The 25,851-nt window shown below is 38.2% G+C and overlaps 1 protein-coding gene across 2 annotated transcripts in view; it reads right to left on the reverse strand.

The window, feature by feature from the left end:
* Positions 1-25,851, reverse strand: part of nlgn3a (neuroligin 3a) — a 160,429-nt gene that overhangs the window by 78,564 nt on the left and 56,014 nt on the right. For both annotated transcript variants that reach the window (XM_026940522.3, XM_026940523.3), the window contains one exon: positions 17,277-17,426. In XM_026940522.3, the coding sequence (XP_026796323.1) occupies positions 17,277-17,426 (150 nt within the window). The remainder of the gene's footprint in view (positions 1-17,276; positions 17,427-25,851) is intronic.

The raw sequence follows: 25,851 nt of genomic DNA on the forward strand, positions 1-25,851 counted from the left end.
GGAATCAGACCAACTGGAAGAGCAGAAAAAGTAGAACATGGAGATACAATTGAGGGAACGAGTGAGTGGGCAAGAAAAGGAGGAACTGTCAAGAGATACCATGATATACGTACCACAGAAGAATAGAGGAACAGAAAGGGTAAGAAACAGAAAAAGACAGAGAAATATAGAGATACCTGTGGACTATACTGTAGATGTGTACTTTGTTGATAAGCAGAGAGGCAGAGAGAGAAAGAGAAGGAGAAGTGGTGAGAGAAGTTAGTTTGGGGGGGTGGAGTGTGTGAGAGAGAGAGAGAGAGAGAGCGAGATAATAGATAAGCAGAGAGATTGGGGAGGGGAAACAGGAGGAGTAAGGCAATCATCAAGGTAACTGAGAATACTCCATCAATAAGCAGATCTACAAAGAAAAGAGAGATAGACAACGTTACAGACAACGTGGGAGGCATAAGGTGGGTCTTGAACTGCACCCGAGAACTGAGACCCTGTGAAATAGCTTCTTAGCTGTGACTTGATTCAGTATAGTGTCGCATTTCCTTCTGAAGCAGGACGTAAGAGTGATGTGGGTTGAAGTGCTTGACAACAGCCAATAGCGTTTGAGATACGCCACACCTCTGGCAAATTTAAACAAACCTGGCGGTAGCTTAGAGAACTGGCTTAAAATGAACAGCAAAGAGATGAACAAGAACCTTTTACTTCCACTAGATTTTGGAGTGTGGCTGTGGGGATTTGTGTCCATTCAGCTACAAGAGCATCAGTAAGGTCAGGCGCTGATGTTGGATGAGCAGGTCTGGGGAACTTATTTGGTGTTCCAGTTCATCCCAAAGGTGATCAGTTGGCTTGAGGTCAGGGTTTTGTGCAGGACACTCGAGTTCTTCCAGACCAACCTTGGCAAACCATGTCTTCATGGAGCTCGCTTTGTGCACAGGGGCATTGTCATGCTGGACATACTCTTACTGATGGAGAAGACCTGACGGTGTATAAAGACGGAATAGCATTCTTGCCCAGTCAGAGGAAGTGGCATATTCCAGAATTGAAGAGCCCCAAGTTGGAAAACACTCCTCCAAGAAGTACAAATTCCTCCGTTTTCTAAATGAATAAACCCCAACCATTTTTTTTACTCAATTAAAGGATTGTTGGAAAAGGGAATAGTGTACAGAAGAACAACCAGCCATCAGTGAGCTACTACTGTAGAGCAAGACCTGCCTCTGTGGGTGGGACTTATATGGCTCTAGAGAACATTTAATTGGATGGTCACAAAGTTTTTTCCACATATAGTGTCACATTGATGGCTTGTCCTCTATTTCTATTTCTACAGGCTCAGGTGTTCACAGGTCACAAAGAGGCTGATATATGTATGCTTCTCTGCATTTCCATGTATATGCACTACGGTGCACAAACGCCCAGCTTTTCAGAGCAAGATGTGAATAAAATAGTTTACAACATCTCATTTATCTCATTAAAGTGATTAGTTTGAAGCAGTTAGTGGTGCGTAAACAAGATAATTTTGCAAGTTTGCCAGTGGGCTATGGGAAACGGTCTGTGGTTGGTTATCTGCCATGTCACTCAACTGCATCTTTCCGGGTTTCCTGAACACTTTATTGTTTATATACATACACTATATGGCCAAAAAGTTGTGGACACCTGACCATTACACCCATATGTGCTTGTTGAACATCCCATTCCAGATTTAATCCATGCTTTACTGTTATAATAACCTTCACACTTCTGAGAAGGTTTTGGAGTGTGGCTGTGGGGATTTATGTCCATTCAGCTACAAGAGCATCAGTAAGGTCAGGCGCTGATGTTGGATGAGCAGGTGTGGGGAACTTAGTTGGTGTTCCAGTTCATCCCAAAGGTGATCAGTTGGCTTGAGGTCAGGGTTTTGTGCAGGACACTCGAGTTCTTCCAGACCAACCTTGGCAAACCATGTCTTCATGGAGCTCGCTTTGTGCACAGGGGCATTGGCATGCTGGAACAGGTTTGGGCCTCTTAGTTCCAGTGAAGGGAAATCTTAATGCTACAGCATACAAAATCATTCTAGGAAATAATCTGACTCCACATATGGGTGTGATGGTCAAGTGTCCATAAACTTTTGTCCGTACAGTGTAGGTCTGAAATACTTTTATAACCACGTAGAGCAGAGGTTTTCAAAGGATGGAAAATACCAAAAAATAAATCTTGGCTGTTTCAGACCTGACAAACTTTATACAATTTGCATTGGAGCTCCACATTTAAACATCAAAATGCAAAAAATATTCCAAAAGAACAGTCCCTAATAAAAACAGCAGATGGGCCAATTAACATATGAATCCATAATGATTGACAACAGGTTTTTTGAGCTCTCCACTTAAACGATGCTCTGACAAGACGCCCTCACGGAATAATGAGATTTTTCTTGTTCATTAATGTGGCATAAAGTCTATCCATGTGTGTATGACTTAACTATCATTAAATAAGTCTATAACATCAGTTAACTATATTTATTAAGGATGCCACTGGAACATTTTGGCCGAAAATAGTCAAAAATGGCACTTTTGGTTTTTGGTTGAAAGAGAAACCAGGCTGAAAGAGAAACAAGACTGAAAATTTTGCCTCGGAAAAAAAACATTAAATAGGCCTACAACGATGTGTGAAATCTGACACTTTACTAATAATTTTGATGTTAATTATAATTGGACAGTGATTTAAAATGCAGTGTATTTGCTTTGCTCTCCTGCAACAGTCAGAAACCATTCAGGTTTTAGGAGAGACATCAGACAAGCGATTTGTGAAAGGATTAGATCATACCTTCATGTTGTGCTTTTTACTGTTCACTGTGTTTACCATCATCCCACATTCTGCTGTATTATAAGCCTGCAGCCTTTTCTATTTTCCAGTTAATAATAGGCAGTAATTTGACACTTTTTTCAGGAGAATGGGGGCAGGATAAGGTTTCTGTAATTTTTTGCAATTTTGTAACTTTTTTGTAAGTTTTTTTATTTACATGCGAGTTATTTTAAGTGTTTTCATAATTGCAAATTTTTATACTACATATCTCAGAGATCAGAGATAGCTTATCTAATCTGCAAAGAGTTAGCATGACTTCAGGTTTGTATTCCAGCCAAAAAGGAACACCCCCAACTCTACTTATATAATCAGTTGGTTGTAGTGATTAGTTTTGGTCGCAATGAAAACCTGCAGCCATACCAGCCCTTTGTGAATAAGATTGCCTTGCCCTAGAGAGCAGTACACACTTTTTTCCCCATACCATTCTGAGCACCTTGCGCTTAAAAAGACATCCCCTGTGCCAGTCCCTTTGCCCATAAGCCTCTTATCACACGCTTACACAGCTTAAGCAGCATTATTATCTTCCCAGACAGCTGCCCGTCCGCCGACTTTCCATTATGTTATACAGCATCTACAGACTAATGTTGCTTTAATTGAATTGCCCACGTGCGCAGATCCATTTGGGCAGTCAAATGTCAAGACACACATATGTGGCCGGGTGACTGGAGTGCTTCCTAGAAAGCAAACAAGCAAAAAGAAAACAGGAAGACTGAAAGCAAGAAAGCAAAGAAAGAAAGAAAGAAAAAAAGACTGAAAGCATGCGATTCATCAGACCAAAAAGATGAAATAAAACAAACAAAAAAAAGAAAAATAAGCACATGTAAGCTAACAAAACAAGGCACAGCAAAAAAAGAAGAAAGAAAGAAAGCAATAAAGAAAATGATAAATATAAATAAATGACAGCATGCATGCAAAAAAAAAACAAGCAAGAACGAAACAAAGAAAAGAAAGAAAATTAAAAGAAAAACAATAAGAGAGGAAAGAGAGAGGTGAAAAGGAAAGAGAAGAGAGAAAAGATAGGAAGAAAGAGGATGATCAGATGTTAAGTCCCGCAGGGTTTGGCTATACAGCAACACATTTTTGACAGCATTCCAATCGTACTACTGAATAATCTTCATACTTCAAATGATAAGTCCACCACAGGGTTAATCCTGATGGTCACGGGAGCTGCGCTGAGTAAAGGACAAGGAGTATGTGGTAGGAGCAATATTCCATCTTTCTCAGCTATCCACATTATTAGCCTTACCAGCCTGTCCTTCAGTTATGGATTGGGCAATTTAGATGTTAAATTATGTTCCATAAATTTCTCAACTGATTTTCATAATTTATTAAAAATAACAATTAAAAAAACAACAAAAAATGTCAAAAAAAAAAAAAAAATCAGCTTCAGCTCATGTAAATTAATGGTATGCTAAAACAGCCTCTGTGTTTGTCATATTGTTGCAGTCCATATTTCAAATAAGCACCTTATTTGAATATTACTAATTAAGCATTGTACATAGATGTTGCCCTTGTCTAACCTCAAATATGTGCTTTATAGCTGTGACAACATCCCCATGGATGTGACGCACTAATCAATCACACTGGAGCTCTAGGAGAATAAGATTTGACAGACACTTCCTCCAACAGAATGTCAAAGAATACACTGCAGTCAAATCCAGCAACGCATTCAAATGCATCAGCACATTAACCCCTTATCATTATTCATGAGTCAACTGCACTTGTCTATGCACTGGACAAAGCCCAATCCATGGAGCTATTTACGAGAGCAACTGCGGATATTTTCTCACTGCCGTGGGGTAAACTCTCTGTGGACACTGCTGGTGATTAGATCCACAAATGTCTGACCTGCACATAAAAGAACGCAGCATGGGTACCAAACAAACTCATAACAAGTGTACATAGGGAAAATTGGTATTGCCTGAGGCTACAGATGCCATATATGGAGAAAAAGCATAAATGTATGATCATAAGCAAATATTCTATGAAAGTAAATATAATTGAACCTCAGGGAGTTTGTGTATGAAGACCGAATGTTTGCTTGCAGACTAAGCTTCAGAGATATTTTTCTTTAACTGCCACACAAATTAGGTACATTTGACAGTGACCAGTTATAAATTACAGGATTCTGAGAGAAATGCTTTGGATTATCATTTAGAATTTTGTTGCTAACAGTAAATTAAAAGCAAGGCTGGAATATAAGAATGTGGCATATGCAAATCTTATTTTGATAATGTTCTCTAGCACTGCCTTGTAGACCTCAGAGGGATCATAGATACTAGTTTGTGAACCACTATAGAGGATGAAAAATCTAAAAAAAAAAAATCATAAGTATCAATGGACATGGTAAATACCAAGTTCAAACCAAGTTCAGTTCCTGACCAGTTTTCCTTCTCTCTCTGTATAAAGCAGTATCAACCTTTCTAAATCGAACCTGACTGAACGGCAACAATGTCTTTTTTTTCTCCTATTTTCTCCTCAATTTAATCACCTGCCAGTTCCCACCCACCAGCCAGCTCTCCCCTATCATATGTTAGCTACCAGCTAGGGAGAGTGAAGACTAACACATGCTTCCTCCAAGATATCTGAAGCCAGCCAATCACATTTTCAAAATGCTGCTCATGCACGTGCCATAGGGCAGCGTGGCACACATGGAGGCAAGTGCAATCTGCCCTCTTCTGCATTCACAAGCTCACAGAAGCCCATGTCTGGATAGTGTCACTCTGACAGCGGAGAGAGTGTATGCTATCCCTCCCACCGAGTCCAGTTTTGCTCCTTTGGTTCCCAGCCTGGCTGTGGCATGGTCAGGATTCAAATTCACAATCTTCAATCGATAGTGCAAACGCTTTTCTATTGCACCAGTCTGGAGCCCTCGACTGTTTTTTTTTTTTTTTTTTTTGTCTTCACTTCACTCTTCACTTCAGTCTGGGAAAACTCTTCCCTTTCTCAATGTGCTGCCTTCATGTACATAATTTACATCAATGCAGGCGATTGCCTACAACCAGAATCTGCCACAGAAGCTATGGTGGTTCACGTTTTAAAAAAATGGAGTCATTGAACTACAGCCTTTTTTTTTTTTTTAACATTGATTGGTTCTGCTCCAGTATTGTTCGAGTAATCAGTTTGATCTGCTGAAAGACTTTGGTGGTCAGCCAGTTGATGACCCCTGATCTATAGTTTCCACTAATAAATGGGGCCATAATGTGCAACACTCTTCTCCATTTGAATAATAACACCCACTCGGTGTCTTTGCCTTCCATATTGTTTCTGCATCTCTCTTGCCGAGTCATTTGGAGCAGCTGAGTGGATCTCACGCCCACCTCCACACTCGCAGCTCCCACCTCAGAAGCTGTTTGCCAATCTCCCACTCCCACTTCCTTCATTCGTGGCAGCACAAATGTGGCCAATTTCGACTCCCACACGTGTAAAGATGCCTGACCTTCTCTCCTCGGCGAGGCCAAAGCATGATTAATCTCTTGACAAGACAAGTAGCTTGAGTTGGCCAACGAGCCAATATAATTCTCCTTAGGCAGAGCGTTTTCGACCCAGAACGCACCTGATGATGGACAAATGCTCTCCTCCTCCCACATAAAAACAAATGAATCAGACAAGAGGGAAAATAATGGATGGGAATATCACTCTCTTTTTTTTTGTTGATGTTGAATCATCTGCCATAATGCTTCATCTGATATCTTCAGAGAGGGCCATTATTTTTTTCTTTGAAAAGATTCCATCTGAAACTTTCTGTATCTGTCTCATTGAGGGCACAAGTCCTGATGTATTTATGATTTGAGAAAAAAGACCCTCCAGGAAGGAGGAGTGAGAAAAAAAACAGAACAGAATGTTCAGTGAGGGCATAAATAGAAATGAAAAGATACAATGAATCAACAGAGATAGATCTATCAGACTATGAAGAAGAACCTAGAGCCACATGGGATGAAATCAAGTTTTAAGAGAAGAATAAAACATTTGGAAATGTGCTGCTGTAGGAAAATAATCAATGATGGAGTGTAGTGATATGGACTGGTGTGAAGCTGATGTGAGAAAGTAACTGTTACCACCCTGAAGTTGATTTTCCAATAACAGCATGTTCCAAAGTGCTTTATTCCTCGTACGCCACTGTACTTTGCCAGTGCTGACAAGTTTAAATGTATAAATGAATGACATATATATGTAGTTCCATTTGATGTTGTGGAACATCTGCAACACAAGTTATCACTTACATTACATCAGCTATGAAAGAGCTTGGTGAACTCTCATCAACCTTTTTTTTTCTCCAATGGAATACACATTAAATAACACACACACACACAAAAACAAAAACCCACAGAATATCATGTACCAGAGAAACCAGAAAACATAAAGTCCTTTGTCCTTCCAGAAAGCTTCACCATATCAAAATTATACAGTATGTTTCTTTGCTAACATATTTAAATTCTTTTATGATTAGCCTTGGATTATGTCGACTTTCCACCATACAAGTCCCCGTTAAAGAGCCGTTACTATTGAAACAATAGTGTATTAGAAGGAGCGTATCAGAAGGAGCGCATTAATATAAACCTGTGATTTGAGCTAAAGCTGCTCATACAGAAAATGAATCAACATCTTCTGACCAATCAAATTTGAGAATTCAACAGCGCTGTGGTATAAAGAACCATAGAATATACAAATATTTACCTCGAATTAGGGTGACCTGTACTCTGACTAAACTGAAAACAGTATCTTTTATAATACAATTATAGTCTTTTATAATGATCCTGTTAGAATTTAATTCAGTGTCACTTTCTGAGCAATTCTGGCCATTCAATAAACATTTCATTTGGAAAAAAAAAAGTCAAATGCACTTAAAAAAAAAAAAAAGGCAAATAGATTGCAGTCAGACTTTTAACAATACTGCATAAACTTAACCAGAGCTACACAATTCACGAAGTTCTGATCAGCTACAGGACTACTCTAATCACAACAGTAGGTGGATGTAATATTTGGACTTTTGGACTATATTATATTATCCTGAAAGTACATAGTACATAGTCTTTGTTTGCTGTCTGTATGTGCATGCAGATGACTCTTCGCTTCTCACCTCTGGAGCGATGAGAAGACTTTAAACATTCGGATGATGAAAATGAAAGAGTTCAATATATCCAGTTGCTTGCGTGGAAAGAAAGCATTGCAATGCAGATTGGGTGAAATCCATCATAGAGAAAATGTCCCTGTACTGTCACACAGCTCAGACTGCAGAGCATAGTGTTGAAGAAACACTGTTATGCAGCAGGAGAACAAAAACAAGAGAAGAGGCTTTTATATTTGGGTCCTAACCTTCAGGTCTTATGAAACACTAGATAAGACATTTGGCTTTTACTGTTGAGTACCACATATAAATAGATATGAACAACTGTATTTTATATTAACCAAGATAGAATTGAATTCTGGAACCTGATTGGTCAGAAGGTGTTGATTAATTTAATTTACAGGTCTGACAGCAGTGTAGTGTAGAATATTAATTCGCTTGTTTTAATGTTATCGTTTCTGTAGTAATAGCTCAGTAACAGGGACTTTTTATTGTGAAAATTGCACATAATCAAAGACTAACAATAATTGGATTTAAAAACATAAAAAAAGAAAATGTTTCATAAAAAAAGAAAATGTATAGTCACTGATACCATGAAGTTTTCTGTGAGGAAATTATGTATATATATATATAATGTATATTTATGGATACACACACACACACACACACACACACACACACACACACACACACATATATATATATATATATATATATATATATATATATATATATATATATATGGATGTAATTTATATTTATTTATATAATGGATATTTATGTATAATATATAATTATATTTATGGATGGAGTCTGAAGGATCAGTGCTTTGTAATCTTTTTCCACCATGGGAATGTCTTCAGGACTGAGGGGTTTGAGATTTCTGGTTTCTTGTATCAGGATTTTGTCTTATTAAGATCAGTGAAGAGAAACCGGTGAGAGAACAACTGTTTATAGCTGCTATAACGTAAATGATAACAGGACCTAACTTGTTTCTTAGACGTACCACAACGTTAAATGAAATGATGTGCCTATAAAATCATGGCATGAGGGTCGTTAATTAATTAAACACTGTAATGTTGTTGGCAATGTTGTTGCTGTGATGTAAGAGGTATAAAATAGTTCGGGACATGCTGTTATTGGAAAAATAATCAATTTTAGGATGGTAACAGTAACTCCTCAGCATGCAACCCCATCTTTGATTATTTATATTACCTACATGTTTTATTCCTTACAAGTTGTACATGCTGACACTAATGCACAAGAACAAAATGGTTCTGAAGATAATCAACCCTTGATATGTTGAGCTCTCCATGTTAGCAGAGCACCTTGGCAAAAATATACAGAAAGAAAGAAACTTAGAAATCCTAAATCCTAAAACTCTACCATTGCTCATAAACAGCAAAGAGTAGTATGCACCATTAAGCAGCGGAACAGCTAACGTTGCCATTTGAGTTGCATAACAGTCTAATGGAAAGGTCACTAGAAGGTAAGATGCTCTATATTCCCGTCACTCAGGGATGAGCGATGAACTGAACTTAAACTGTATACATTCTGAGACATCATTTTCATTTAAGCTTGTACTCTGGGGCAAAGAAATGAAGGCAAGTTATTACACCAAAATTTTGATTGATGAGCCCTGAGAGAACACTCCACTCCACCAAAACACTGTTTTAACCAACATGATTTAGTGACGCTGCTAAAGAAAAATGTACAGTATCTCTTGCTCTTGTACCAGTAAATAAACAGTATATGTAATCTCAAAGGCAATAATATTAACTATGTTATGTCCTTGTATAGTCTGAGTTTAGTATACACCCTTACATCCAAAGACGCGGCAGTGAAAAAGTTCTTTTTTTTGATAAAACTATGTATAGAGAAAGTAGAACACAAATATTGGATGATAAGGCTCTACAACAGCAATCAGACTCAAAATAAAAGTGAATTCTGTCCAAAAACAGCCAAAAATGACAAAAAATCAGGTATTGACCGAAATTTGATTTTTTTTTTTTATGCAAACGATAATCTGCAAAACCTGACATCCCATCAAGTGAAAATATCTTGAATATAGTCAAACTTATCTAGTATTTCCTATTATAAGGTTACAATAATCCAAATATTAGATTATTAACCCTACTTCTAGACGTTATTCACTAATTTCTAGCTTGAAATAGTCTTGTTGTATTGGCACATAATTTTGCTAATTTTAAGCGTTTTTTCTAGAAAGAAGCAAAATTATCTGCCAATAGGATAAGAAAATTTTAAGCTCAAAATTAGTAAAAAAAAATGTCTAGAAATAGGTTTAATAATCTTATATTTGGTTCATGGTCATTTTATAATAGGAAATATTAGATAAATTTGACAGTTGGCGTTCCAATTCATCCCAAACGTGTTCAGCTGGGTTGAAGTCAGGGTTTTGTGCAGGCCACTAGCATTCTTCCACTCCAAGTTTTGGCAAGTAATGTCTTAATGGAGTGTGCTTTGTGCATGGAGGAATTGACATCCGTTCACACGTGGCATCAACATCACATTTGTTGTGTGAACGCGAATGTGTCTCAATGCGTCCTGGACAGCAACGAAGTGCCGTCTGATCGATTGCGTCATTGCCCTAGCCAGAAAAAATGTAATCATTGCGAGACTGTTTGGAAATCGCACTGAATTGTAGAGCTCTCTGCCACTAGGCTAATGAATAAAGGCGATGCCATAACAGCAGAGACGAAAGCAGCTGCTTTTCACAGCTTCATTCATTGTCTTATCTCTCACGCATTTATATGTTTTGTTAGCAGACTGTGCAAAGAAAATGTTTAAAACAGTCTGCACAGGTACATGAGATAGGATTTATGGTATATTTCTGCCTGAAAATAAATGCAGCTGGAGAGTGACGTAATAAATGTGCATGACAGCCTTTCTCCAGGACACATGTTAATGCCAGGTGTGAACAGGGCTTTAGTTCCATTGAAGGGAAATTGTAATGCTACAGCATACAAATACATTCTATATAATTATGTGCATCCAACTTTGTGGCAACAGATTAGGAAAGACCTGCATAAGGCTGTGAAGGTTTGTTGGCCACAAACTTTTGGCCATATAGTGTAGATTCACTTATAGTATAGTATCTCTACTTCTTTAAGAAATCATAATTGTATTCATATTTTTTGTTTCATATTTTATTGTGGCTACTATCTAACCAGTTTCACATACACAGCACTCAAAACATGTTAGTTAAGTGTGCTTTGCTGTATGTAGCCCTCTATTCATTATCATTAGAGATGGCAGGATACTAAGCTTTAAAATGATTTTTTTTAAATTGAAGCACTTAAAAAAAAAATACATAGATAAAACAGATTCTATTTTTCTAATTTATTTTTATTTTTTTATTTATTTTATTTAATTTATATTTCTAATTTATTCAGATTCACAGCATCTTTTTCTTATAAAGTATATACAAAGAATAAAGAATAAATATAATAAAAATCAATCTTAACAAAAAATACAATCAAGTCTATTTATATGTAAACATTTCCAGTTAAAAAAAATCTTTTAGTAATGCAATTGCAATCTTTTCCAATTGTTACAGGAACGGAATGAATTTGTTCCTTTTTTCTCCGATATCTGATCCACCAGTTTTTGCTGGTATCGGCCCCATACTGAGCCTGAGTATCGGATCAGTGTCATCGCTTATTATAATTTTATTACAAGAAATCTTAAATAGAAAGACTAAAGCTGGTTTTATTTTTTTTATGCCTACATTCCTTTTTTTGCGGCTATTCCGTTACTACATCTCTGTGCTTTACTCTGTGTGTGATGACGCGTCACTAAATAGACCAAACTGTCGAGCTTTTAAAATAAAAATGATTTCATCCACAATAAACTGTCTGCATCTACATTAAAATGGAAAAAAGTCAAATGAAGACATCAAACAAACATTGCCATTTTTGTTTATTAGGAAAGAGCAAGTGCAATAGCACAAGAGCACTCAATAGCAAAGGCTTTACACAACCCCCTACAAATAAACAGCCTCTTCTACTGTATTTATTTGAACACACTGTAGATTTCACGCAACAGATGGATTTTAAACAATGGTCATAGATGCAACGCTTTGATGAGGACAAAGAAATCATTATGTTTTCATTACAAGACGGCATCAAATATACAGTACATACTGACCACGGTCTTCGTAAGGTTTTCTCTTCTAACACTAGAAATAATCATTTTTAAAACTTTCAGGTGATAAAGTGTTCCAAATTAATATTAAACACAGTGTGTTCTCTAAAAATGATGCAAATGTTATTACTAAACACAATTAAAACAAGTGAAACAATGATGCAACATATATACTGTAGCCCAGCTGAATCTGTTCCAAATATAAATATACTCCTCTACTGCAATTCTTTCAGCTAAACATCTGATATAACAAACCTTTGACAGTATCTACTTGACAATGCACTATGAATGCTATTGCCATGTGGCACAGACAAAGAAAATCCATACACAAATAAGTGATCTTATTTGGCAAATGACATCAGTTCAGAGGATTGCTGCAAGCTGGATGGTGAAATTTACTGAATTTAATTTGCAGTAGGCTTGTGCCAGCTAGACAGCTGGGGGGACGGTATATGAAAAGCATTATGCTGATCCTCACTCACTGACATTAATAGGGTGAAATTCTTTTTTTCTATTATTATTATTTTTTTTGGTTATGTTAGAATGAGCAAACCCATCCAAAGACAATGGCAATTCATCAGTGATAGCAAGTCTAGAAAGGACTTGAGCAAGACCAAAAGAGCAAGTCCAGAAATGACCTCTTCGTGGTCATTTGACATACGCACGTTCGATAATGTTGATTTCTCTGCCATGTCCCTATGAAAGACTACAAATACCTTCAAGTCACAAGCAGTACTTTTACACAATGGCTGAAACCGCAAGTAAGCGGCAGATCTATTAGCAGCCTTGGCAACCACTTCTACTGTTCCTCATATAATGACTTAATGTCAAGGACCTTATTATTGATTAAGCTGCCATATTTAAAATGATTTTTTTTTTTTTGAATGTTGGGTATGACTGAACTGAATGTCATGAATCACTACTCATCTTGAAAAGGCAGCTTACAAAAGCTAAACGGCTCACCTTGGAGCGGAAGAGCAGCAGCCATTGTTAATTTTTAATACGTACAGAAACAGTAATTATGTCTTCCCCATAGGAGCTGAAAATTGACATGCTCTGGAGAAGCAGTGACTAATTATATTTGTGAAGACTGGGGCTTATTACATATTATTATAGAGACACTGCAACCCAGGACTATACTTCAACATGTGCACACACACACACACACACACACACATACACACACACTTACTATCCTTGTGAGGACGTTCTATTGACATAATTATTAACACAGAAAATTAATGCTTACAACTAAACATAACCCTAACTTTAACCTCAGTAACAAAAGGAAACCTTTTGGCAAATATTTTGATCCTTGTAGTGACATTTGGTGCCCAACAAACTATAAAAGCATGTCCCCCACCACACACACACTCCACTCAAAAGCCTGGATGCAAAAAAGCAGTTCTGTAAACAAACCTTCCTTAGCTACCAGCCTCAGAATGTAGGAGCCTCTAGATCTCCATATGCCACATCATAGCATGTGGGTCTCGCCAGTGTCCCGACTTTTATAATTAAACATTAAACCTGTAATGAATTCTCATTCATCTAAATGAGGAAGGGCTCAGATCTAAAGCTTTGCAAATGGAGCCCCAGGAGAGAGAGAGGGCTGACCCTTTGAAGCAATAATTACTGTTTCTATCAGATAGGAATAACAGAAAAAAAATTAGGCAGGATGGAACACACGTCTTCGTTACTGTCCGTAACTTATATAGTATTCAGTGACATTTGAAGTCACATAACCTAGATTGAAAGATGATGCTATCATCTAGGCATAATTATCCTGGTCGAGTTCAAAGTGCTTTATAGTGCGAGGCCAGGAACAGCAAACTCTAAAATCACTATGGCTTGAAGAAAAGGTGCAGTGTTAGACAAGGGACTGTTAAATAATTAATGCTAAAGAGAACAATGCAATTAAATGCTAAATTATACACTATAACAATGTTTTGTGTTTTCTGGTGAGGGAAATGTACTGACATTGCCACTCATTCCTTTCCACCTATATGCTGAGTTGTATTGGAAATATTCACACAGAACTCGAGAACCAGCACCAAACCTACACAACAGTCAAATCACGGCAATCCCAGTTTATTGCGTCTCTAATAACTATGTAATTACCAACAAACTATACAGTATAAAGTAATAACTACTGAGGATTTATGCACGGTTACAGATGTATTCCTGTAGCATAACTTATGTAAAAATCAAATAGATTAACAACAATGAAAAATATTTCAGACTAGATGAGGATGAAACTGAACATTTTATAAGACTGCGCTGGGAAAAGTCTTTTTTTTTCTCTTCTGTCCTGTCTCAGTTTTCCACACAAGAACAGTTTAAGAATTGGTATGCTCTTACATATATGATATATGATGCTATGGTATGCTCTTACATATATGAGATATGATGCTATGGTATGCTCTTACATATAAGATGTAATATGATACACAGATTTTTATTTCGCACATTTATTGCACAAATTTATTTATATGTCTATATAAATAATTTATATGTCTAAAAGACACTGAAGTTGGAAATCTTTTTGAAACTGATATGTTTAATTAAAAAAAATTTTTTTTCTTTAATTCAAAGCAAAATGTCTCTGCAACTATCGACCAGAAATCCGTCCCGATGCCAGGTTAGAAAAGCAGAAGGGCATGTACCTACAGGAAGCGAATGGTCTGCAGCACACTAGGGAGTTATATGACACATTGCAGCTTGAGACATACCAGATCGGTCACTTATTTGTCACTTAGTGCTGGCTCTAATAAAGTGTTGCACAGCATTAAAATTAGATGCCATAGCAAACAGAACCAGTTTTTATGCTAAGCCACTGACTGTCCTACTTTTATAAAGCAGCATTCTCAACTGAATGACTGGCCATCTTTGTCTTAATTTATGGATTTTTTTTGTTGGCTTGTTTTCTTTATTTTTTCGTATTTAATATTCCTTTAGTTAATGCCATTAATATGAAACGACATTTGGATTCAAGTATTTGTGTGTAATTTGTGCATTTGTGTGTATAATCCATATATAAAAATGTAGCAATGCATTGCAATGTATATGATTTGAAACAGAATAATCGAGGTTTGCATTAGTTAGCCACTCTGGAACACGAGTAGGATATAAAAGCTTTTTTTTTTCCTCCCAAAATTACAGGATTTTCGTGAATACCAGATTTCTTGTGTAAATTTACAAATAAATCTGTTCACATCCAGCTTGATAAATAAGGTCCAATGGGCTATGTCTCCGTGAATCATAACTTGCAGGCTTTGTTGTTACAGATCATAATTGTATTTTCAGGCCAAGCTTAAAGGGCTTACTCAAATCAACACCATTGCTAGGAGAATTTTTCAAAACAGCGGTGTACTACATTAGTGGTGCGTATGTCACTGTCATTAGAGCTGCCTTGTCTTTTTTCACTTCATTATATTGTCTAACTCCCTGAGCCTCAATTATTCCCTGCTCATCCTTCTAAGCTGCCTAATTAAAAGATTGCTCATTCCACATTAATACGACTATATTTATTTATTTGTTTATTCATTTTTGCTCGAAATTTTTCACTCTGCCTTGAATTTCGATGACATCTGCAGTGTATAAATGAGGGGGGTTCCTTGCAGTCTGCGTCATGTGTCAATAATACTGGGTGTCTGATTCCTTGACTCTGGCTCTGCATTCCATATAGGCTTATTTATTAAAATTAATTATATCATTATTTACATGTTGCATAACTCTGGCATCAGTGCATAACATTTGCGTATTTGACCTGGTTAAGTAATTGGCAAAGTTTATCAGTAGATAAAATATTTAGAATGAGCTGTCGAGCTGTAATTGGTGCTCTTGAGACACCGTTAAATACATTTTTGAGTATTTTTCTTTCTGTTTGTTCAGAGTGGAATATTTTCTGTGATAGCTGTGATAGTTTTTCAGATAGCAAGAAAAAGGTTTGCCCAGGCATGTTTAAAATTGCACTTTTCAACAAGCTATCAACAACAACAATAAAAAAAGAAATTGGTGAAGGGGAAAAAAAAACCAGATATAATTACTGAGTCCCTGGCAATGGTCTGCACTGCTGCAAGCAGACTTTACTGATGACACACATAAACCATATACATAAACACATACATATCAAGCTTTTTATGATTATATTTCCATTGATATTCAAGCTCCTGCTTTCACTATTTCCACAATGAACCCTTATTCACTTCACCAATATTAAGTACACTAAAGTGAACATAAAAGTTGTACAAGTACAGTGCTTATATTTAGGTGAAAAATAAATCAAAAGGAAAACCTGAATATGTAATCAAACATGCTAAAGCTATGCAAGGCCCAGTTTCTATAGAGCCTGACAGTTAAAAATCAACATTCAAAAGTTGACACAATTTCATAATCGCAGTTATGATACTGCTTTTGGGAAATTGGTTATACTTCATAATTCCCTTTTGAAGTGAAGTGAAGTGACGTGTAGCCATGTATGGTGACCCATACTCGGAATTTGTGCTCTGCATTTAACCCATCCAAGTGCACACACACAGTAGTGAACACACACACACACACCCGGAGCAGTGGGCAGCCTTTTTTTGCTGCGGCGCCCAGGGAGCAGTTGGGGGTTCGGTGCCTTGCTCAAGGGACTCACCTCAGTCGTGGTATTGAGGGTGGAAGAGAGCGCAGGTCATTCACTCCCCCAACCTACAATCCCTGCTGGACCTGAGACTCAAACCCACGACCTTCAGGTTCACCTTCGGGTTACAAGTCTGACTCTCTAAGCATTAGGCCACGACTGCCCCATAATAATTTGCATATCCCAGCTTTCTAGGAAGCAGTGCTGGGGCTTGAACCCCCGACCTTCTGATCAATAACCCAGAGCCTTAACCGTTCAGCCACCACAGCCCATAGATATATATATTTTTATTACATTTACACATATTTCTTAATATTTTACCAAAAAAAAGGAGGGAAAATCTTATAAATATGGTTTGGCAGTCTGGAAATTTAAATTCAAATCAATAAAGGCTAGGATTAAATAAATTTCTTGAAAAAACGTTCATGTTCATTCAATGAAAAATTGTTCAATAATTGTGCAATATTACGATGTATACTTCAATAAAAAATAATAATACCCCAAACCCTAAAGTTTGAGCTGTTTTGATCATGAAGAGAAGATAGCATGACAATTTTTATAAAAGCATCTTTGAAACAAACAAACGCGGCTTACCTAAGACGCCGACCCGGAAGTTGAGCGTGATGACGATGACATTGCCGTAGCTGGCCAACACGCTGCCGTCGATCATGTTCCCTGTGCCCTCCATGTAGGAGCCTCCGTGAATGTAGACCATCACAGGTTTGGCGCCAGTGTCTCGTATGTCTGCAAGAGTGGCCACGGTTAAACCTGCTCTCTCAGCCCTAACACACAGCAAAGAAAAGCTCAACACTGGACCCTCCCAGATACCAGCCACACGTACATGGCTGCCTGCTCTACCTCTCATAACAAACTGATAATGTATAGCAAAGAGATATGAACAGATGAATCCATATGCAAAGTCAAAATTTAATTGCTTGCTTTTGTCAAGGCATACTGTTGCCGCTTTGGTGATGACGATGACATTCAAATTTAACGCATGCTCTAGATCTTATTATAGCAAATCACTGTAATAGAAGAACATGGAGGTGCATGCCCCAGTAGGGGAGCAAAAACATTCTCCCAGTCACGGAATAAGATGCGATTATCTGCTGCCGTGCTAGTGGTGAAAAAAAGCAGTTTAGTCACACAGAATTCATGCTGCCTTTGATTCATCTTCATGTCTAGAAATTCAATAAATATTTCTGCATGTATCTAAGCATAGCATATAATGCACTAAAGGGACTGTTGAGCTTTTAATGAAATTCTATTGTGGCAAAAAAAAAAAAAAAAAAGAAAAAAAAAACGACAAAAAAAAAAAAAAAAAACCACAGGCGGCCATGGTTGAAAAGGGCTGAAGGGCTCTGTTTTGACAGACGTGATTCTCTCTTTGTCTCTCTCTTAGGTCTGGTGGTTGTTTGGCTCTGAGTGCTTGCAGAGAGCTACTGGGCTCACAGTCAAACAATTATATGGTATTTGTGGTTACCATGGCTACTGCAGACTGAAAATTCGAAATCCACGAGAAAAATTGCAAATGACAAACAGCGTGCTTGCTTCGTCCTCCTGCAGACTAGAGGGCTCTTCATATTGCATTCACGCCTATTTATGTAGAAACGGTCGTGGCTAATTAGCCGCACTGTGAGATGAACGAAATGTCCTTTGTAGGTGCTGCTTTTTTTTTTTTTCTTCTGATTGCCTGTGCCTTAGGACTTATGTGACTTATCTGGTATCTGAGAGAGCTGTGATAAGGCATGGGTTTAATACTGACAATTCTAGGCTAACACGTATCTCACACAAGAGAGACGATGCATGGAGTGAGGAGAATGAATGAAGAGATGGAAGATTTCCTGTACCGGTGAGGCATGGTACATTAAAACAATTGAAAGCAGACAGAGTGCGAGAGAAAGAATAAATATGACAGAGAGAAGAGTAAGAGAGAAAATAAAAGTACTGGGTGGAACAGGTAGAGTGATTAGTCATGTCAGTGTTATCAGAAGCCTCTTTTGTTGATTCACACCAAGCAGTTTTGAACTTGGAACTTGGAAGCTTAACCATTAAAACACCTGACTAGTTAAAACTGGATGCTTTTGTTCTTCCAGCACTTGATCTTCTCAATTAATTATTACGAAAATACTGAGATAGCATTAAAACAAGACACATCTGCAACATGGTGCTGCATTTCCATAAAAGGTATGCACTGAAAAAAGAAGAAAGGCACAGTGAAAGGTTGAACACATTTGAACACAAAGTAAACACATTTCTATTTCATGCTTTCATTATTTGGAATAAAAGAAGAAGAAAATATGAACCTTGAGTGGGATATAAACTTCAGGGTCAAATTCATAAATGTGGAGTAATGTCTGATATGTAGAGGATGAGGGGACCCATTAGAGAAGGTGATGACACATGTAATACACATGCACACACACACACACACACACACACACACACACGTGATAGATGCTCTGTACCTCTCGAGGCAGAATGCAAGCATTAAAACCTTAAGCAATCTTAATCTCATCTGTAAGTACATTGGGAATACTGTTTACTCTGACATTAATAGAGAACTTGCATGATTCTGACGACTCGTCAAAATTGATGAGGCTATGGCCCCGATATCACACTTTGCCATCTGGTGATTAGTGAATCCATGAGTGGTGTAAGTCATCCCCGAGCCCACAGCGCTGTCACTCAGCCTGTTCTCCAGCCCTCATAAATCTCACCGGGCCACTTTGCATGGTGTCAGCAGTGTCACTCCGTAGGAGCCGAATGGCACGGTCTGAGCAATGAGCGCCGCTGTCAATGGGTGATCTGGCTGACAAGAGTTGATTTTGACGGAATGCACGCAGCTACCGTCAATGCGAATTACGTCACGCGTGACGCAAATTTCAACTCCATGACAATTTCACGCTCACAACGTTGCATTGCTCAACCCCTTTGCATGGCATGGATATTGAGAAATAATATGTGACAATTTTTTTGCATATTATATCTTAGATTTTGACATTGTGGCTCCTGAACAAGATGGGAGAAAGTGACCTTTGAAAAAGACGACTTCTTTGGGCTGCGGCCATGGCGTTTGTGCATGAAATATAATGTTGCTAAGCGCACAGGCAGGTGGTTTGATGTGCTCTTTTGAAGCCTGGCCTTTGGTAGCAGAGGGGAGCTGGAAAGAGATGGTGAAAGGAAAAGAGGGAGGGAAAGAAAGAAAGATACGTAGTAGAAACTGCCTCTTCGCACACCCAATGCACTCTCTTATAGATTCAATATTAGAATCGCACCGAACACATCTGTACTGCCAAAATATCACCTTAAAACCAATAAAACTGTTTGTATCACTGCGGGATAATAAGTATTTACCTCCTGGAGGAAATATCTTTCCAGAGATTTAACATAATAGCCCAATAAGCCCTTTCAAATCTCTACATTTGGGCCATGAAGGCTAGAGTTGATCTTTCCTCTCATGACAGCAGGGAATGCACGTAAACTGGCCCATTGTCTTTTGAAACCATGCTGACTGACAGCTGGAAGTCAATAGAATCAATCCTAATAGCTAGACAGGTGGAGAGAGTCAAAGCCAGGTGTTCTTTGTCCTCATTAGGGAGCATGGCTCACTGAGCCAAACAGTTGCAGATCCATTTCCATAAAATGGGAGAGGCCAGGCAAAGGTGCATGCCTCTGACTAACAGGGCCGCCATTCATCATCCATGTTGCCTCATTCGCTTGCTGTGATTTAGAACCTCCACCGTTCCTAAATACGCCTCAGCTACGACAGGGATGACACAGTGCACCCTGGCGCTAGCCTGATTTCCGCAGGGCCTTCCGGAATAACAAATTCCCCGGGTTGCAGCAGACTTCAGTGACTGTTAAGAGCTCTAAGTGGATGAGGGGCCACCCGAAACAGGTTTGCAATGCTTTTTTCAGTCTGCCAAATGAGCAGAAGATGAAGCGCCTGCTGAATCGAGATGACAACGCTTGGCTAAGTAGATTGCAAGATGGTGGGCGCTGTCTGCTCAAGTACACACAGATTATATAAAACAGAGGCAGATACAGGGGCTGAAGTGTATGTAATATACAGTGGCTTTATTATATTCCTGCAGATCGTCCAATCCAATGAAAGGCCACGTGGAGGATGGTGCACTATAGCAGAGCTTCCAGATCTTCTTCTATTCATAGCTACCACTGCTTACGTCCCCGTTTCTATTGAATATTTCCAAACAGTTTTACAGCTGTATCACTAGAAGATAGGTTATCCACTGCTTAGCACTGAGCAGGGCATGAGTGTTAAGTAGGACGTTTGTGTCAGTTCACACTCTGTGGCAATTTCGAAAGAAGAATCTTAAACAGTTATTTATAGTGCCATCTGCTTTCGAGAAAACCTGATACAATGCCTGAAGAAAATCATTTCAGTGCTATTAAAGCATCAAAACGGATTTGTAGCCTTTCTCTATTCAATTATCACTTTTAGAGGAGCTAACAATAAAAGTAGTATGCCTATATTCAATTACTTTAGAGGAGATAATAAAATACGGCAACAAAATAAACAAGGTAAATAATCACTCCAAACACATTAATGTCACCAGTGCTCAGCTTCAGGCACATGTTTTTGGTGTTTTATTTTCCACTTATTTATTAGCAACCATGTATACAAATGATTTTCCCTCTAGTCCTGTCTCCAGGGGCAATTGGAAAGAGATAACACTGCATGTTAGGCAATAAATACAGGCCAATTGGCTTGCTACGCAAAAAAATGGGAAAGAGCAAGCACACCTAAAGCAACGTATATTCAACCCCAGCAGTATATCCATGCCTTGCTTTTGCATCCTACTGCTCTGGCAGTGAAACTGTCCTCCAGGCCAGGTGGTAAAGCATCTGGCAGGACACTTTGCCATTTGAGCACACCACTAGACTATCCTTGGCCAAGTGGATTTTCACAGAAGGCAGCCTCAGGCGCCATATCTTTGCACAAGGCAGCAACGGAATTGTCTGGTCAGACCAATTGTAAGTCTAATGCAAGCACTTTGGACAAAACCTGTCTTTGGGGAATCTGCTATCTCCCCTGATACAGAATGCTGAGGCACACTTCAGTACATGACCTCTGCCTTAGCCTCTGCCAGAGAGACAAGCCGATTCTGTATCTATTAACACCATAGCTAATCCTCCTAACCATGCTTCTTTAATAAGACTTTCTCAGCCACACACATACTCCAGAAGAAAATCTTTGACTGCTGGCGCAGAAAAAGCACTGGGCCGAGACTGACAAACCATGCTATGGCTGACCTGAAAAAAATCAACAAGCCACAGCATGGGGTGCTTACACAGAACACACAATACCCATGTTCAATACAGTATAGCAGCCTAGTGCCGAGCATATAACTCACCTGAGTAATCCGGAAAAAGGGCAGATGAGCAACAGAACAGCAGTGGCTGGGTTTGCAAATAGATTCAGGGGTTTAAGCCGTTTGCTGTGGCATGGAAAGAATACTTCCCCTTTTCTAATCTTGCCAGATATCCATGCTGAGCTCCGAATATCCCAAGATAAATACTGAAATTGAACAATGCTATTGCTGAGCGGCAACTTTTCTCTTTTTTTTTCATCCTTTCTCTGCTGTTAATCCTCTCAGCAACTCTTCAGCCTCCATCTTTTTGGTTAAATGCATTCACCTCACTCTTAAAAGGCAGTTATGATATTATGATTTAACAGTCACACTGGCAAACAGTTAGTGCAGCACAGATATCTGCACCACGCCATGGATGAATAAAACCACGTGAATTAGCATGAGTAGTGTCACATAAGGCTTTCCTTTGTATTGTGCCTGCCATATCTGCATTAGGACATGCTTCATATATTCACATTTATTAATCTAAATGGTCTTAAATAGATTATATAAATAAAAGGATTAATATACAAATGAATCTGTTTGGCACTGATGACATTTTTATCACTCCAATCCTCCTGTATAGCACAAATCATTGTCACATCAGAGGTACATGTGACGGCATTTCAATTATAGTGACAGCATGATCAGCTTAAATCCACAACACACAATATAACTTCACCATATTTGCACCACAGTTGCTCCATATTTGCACCATATTTGCACTGTCCTACTCTGAAATGAACTCACTAATGTTAAACATTAGTCTGAGTACCAGAAGCATTCAAAAAGACCCATCACACCTTGAATGTGTAAATAATGTTTTCAGAGAGATGCCAAGTCGATAAACAACAAATTATTCAAGATGTAATTACAGCTGGCCAGCTCTTTCTGCTCATATCCCCTATTACTCCAGCGACCCTTTCCTATCAGAAGAATAATCACATCAGAGAGCGTGTTGCGAGTTTGACCCATTTATAATTACGGCTGGCTATCAGTCATGCAGCTGGTAGTCTTTTCTGACCTAGTTTCGTTGTAGCAAATTCTTACCAAAGTTAAATACTGAGAGATTCATTAAAATCTGCATTTCTTTTCCCTTCTCCTAAAATGATAAAGCATGTTCAAAAATGTTTTACAATTACAGAATGTAAAACAATTAGAAAATATGAAAGCACTTGATTTGATGTTAATGGTTTCTACAGTTATCTTTTAATTGTTACAGATTTGTTCCCTCATTTTCACTGTTAATTTTTTTATATACTTCATGCACTGTATTTAAAGTTGAATTTTTAAAAAATGCAACATTATTTTTTTGCCGTTAGTAAACCTACAGTACATACAGTATCATGATACACACTGTGTTGAGAATGTCTTCAAGTATCATGATATAATATTTTTGTTGTATCACCCAGCCCTTATACAAATTATATAGAGAAAACCAATAACAAGTCAAAATAGAGAAAATTATCATTGTATGTTTCAAATGCTACATGATATACATTCATGGGAAAAAAAGAAAGTACACCCTCTTCTAATTCTATGTTATATTTATCATATAAATGTGTGGTGCTCACTAACTTCTATAAAAAAAACAAATAACCTCAGGTGACAAAAAAAAAACAACGAATTTCAATATGTAATCATTTTTCCCTGAAAAACTAAACCAACATTCAGAAACCAGGTGGGAAAAAATAAGTACACCCTTCCTACTTCCACAATCATTAGGAGAGTAATTAGCAGCCAGGTGTTACTAATGAAATGCACAAGATTAGTTAATCATTAAGGAGTGTGACTACTTCTATAAAAGCAGAATTTTTGGCAGATTGGTGTCCTGGAGCACTCAGGTGTGGGTCTACATCGTGCCAAAAAGACAGGACATCAGCCATGACCTCAGGGAAGCAATTGTTGCTGCTCTTCAATATGGGAAGGATTATAAGGCCATCTCCAAACAATTTGAAATTCACCATTTTATAGTGAGATGGACTGTTTACAAACGGAGAGCCTTCAAGTCAATTGCCAATATTCCCAGGAAGGGGTGTCCCAGCAAATTAGGTCCAAGGTCAGATTGTTTAATGCTCAGAGATATAAAGAAAAAACCCAGGGGCCACACCATGTAACCTACAGGCCTCTGTAAGAAAAAGACTGAACAAGGCCAGCTTTCATGGAAGGGTGGCTAGGAAAAAGCTCCTTTTGTCTAAAAAGAATATGGCGGCATGAATTAAGTTTGTAAAATTGTATCTGAACAAACCACAGAAATTTTAGAACAATATCCTTTGGACTGATGAGACCAAGGTGGAGGAGTTTGGTCATCGTGCACAGCACCCTGTTTGGCGAAAACCAAACGCAGCATATCACCACAAACACCCCATACCAACTGTCAAGCATGGTGGTGAAGAGGTGATAATTTGGGCTTGTTTTGCAACCACTTGACCTGGGAAACTTGCAGTCATTGCTACAACGATGAACTCCATTTTATACCAAAATATTCTTAAGACAAATATGAGGCCATCTGTCCAGCAGCTTAAGCTGGGACGAAATTTGGTCATGCAACAGGACAATGATCCCAAGCACACCAGCAAATCGACATCAGAATGGCTAAAAAAGTAAAAAAAAAAAATTCAAGGTGTTGGAATGGCCAAGTTAAAGTCCAGACCTCAACCCCAATGAGATGCTGTGCCAGGATCTTAAGAGAGCTGTGCACAAACAAATGCCCTCAAACATCTATGAACTGAAGTAAAATGATGTAAAAGACTGATAAACTCCTATAGAAAAGTGTTTATGTCAAGTTACTGTTGATATTAAAGGTGGTTCTACTGTTTGCATTGCAGGGTGTACTTATTTTTCCCCACCTCGTTGTGTTTTTTTTTGTTGTCACCTTATTTATGAAAGTTGGTGAGGACAACACAATTGTTATTTAGGCCATAATAAATAAAAACAGAGAATTGAAAGAGGGTGTAGTTTCTTTTTCCCATGACTGTGATGTGATGTATTCTAATTCAAACCTAGAAGTTCAGAAGTTACACTCAGCATATGACCTCTTGTTAAAGACACACGAAAGTCCTGAACACATGTACACCTGCTCATTCATGTAATTTTCCCATCAGCCAATCGTGTGGCAGCAACACAACGCATAAATTCATGCAGATACTGGTCAAGAGCAGAAAAAATATGGTGTCAGTGTCTCTGGCAGTGGCATCACTGTTGGTGCCAGACAGGCTGGTTTGAGTATTTTAGAAACTGCTGACATGCACAAGAGTCTCTAAAGTTTACACAGAATGGTGCAAAAAACAAAAAACATCCGGTGAGCGGCATTTCTACAGGTGAAAACGCTTTGTTGATGAGAGAGGTCAGAGGAGAACGTCCAGACTGGTTTGATCCGACAGTCAGGCTTTCTCCAATCTTCCCAATCTTCAGCTGTCCGGTTTCGGTGAGCCTGGACCCACCATAGCCTTAGTTTCCTGTGACTACATGATTGCACTGCTGCCACATGATTGGCTGATTGGATAATTGCTAGAATAAGCAGGTTTCCCTAATAAAGCGGTCAATGGGTGTATGTATTGTCACAAAATTAGTATTATTACTTTGGCTGTATCATTAGATACATTGTAAGGTCTGTGCTGTCTACTATATTAACATGATTATTACTTTAATAGGGTAAAATTTCAAATTTCAACATCATAGCACGATCAAGATGTCAGATAAAACCAATATTACAATATTTTGTCTCCAATTAAACATAAATTACAAATTGAGCTATCCTTTATATATGTTTTCTCTACTTCATACCAGCAAGC

The sequence above is a fragment of the Pangasianodon hypophthalmus genome, chromosome 7 (assembly GCF_027358585.1).
Source record: "Pangasianodon hypophthalmus isolate fPanHyp1 chromosome 7, fPanHyp1.pri, whole genome shotgun sequence".
In the NCBI taxonomy this organism is placed as follows: Eukaryota; Metazoa; Chordata; class Actinopteri; order Siluriformes; family Pangasiidae; genus Pangasianodon; species Pangasianodon hypophthalmus.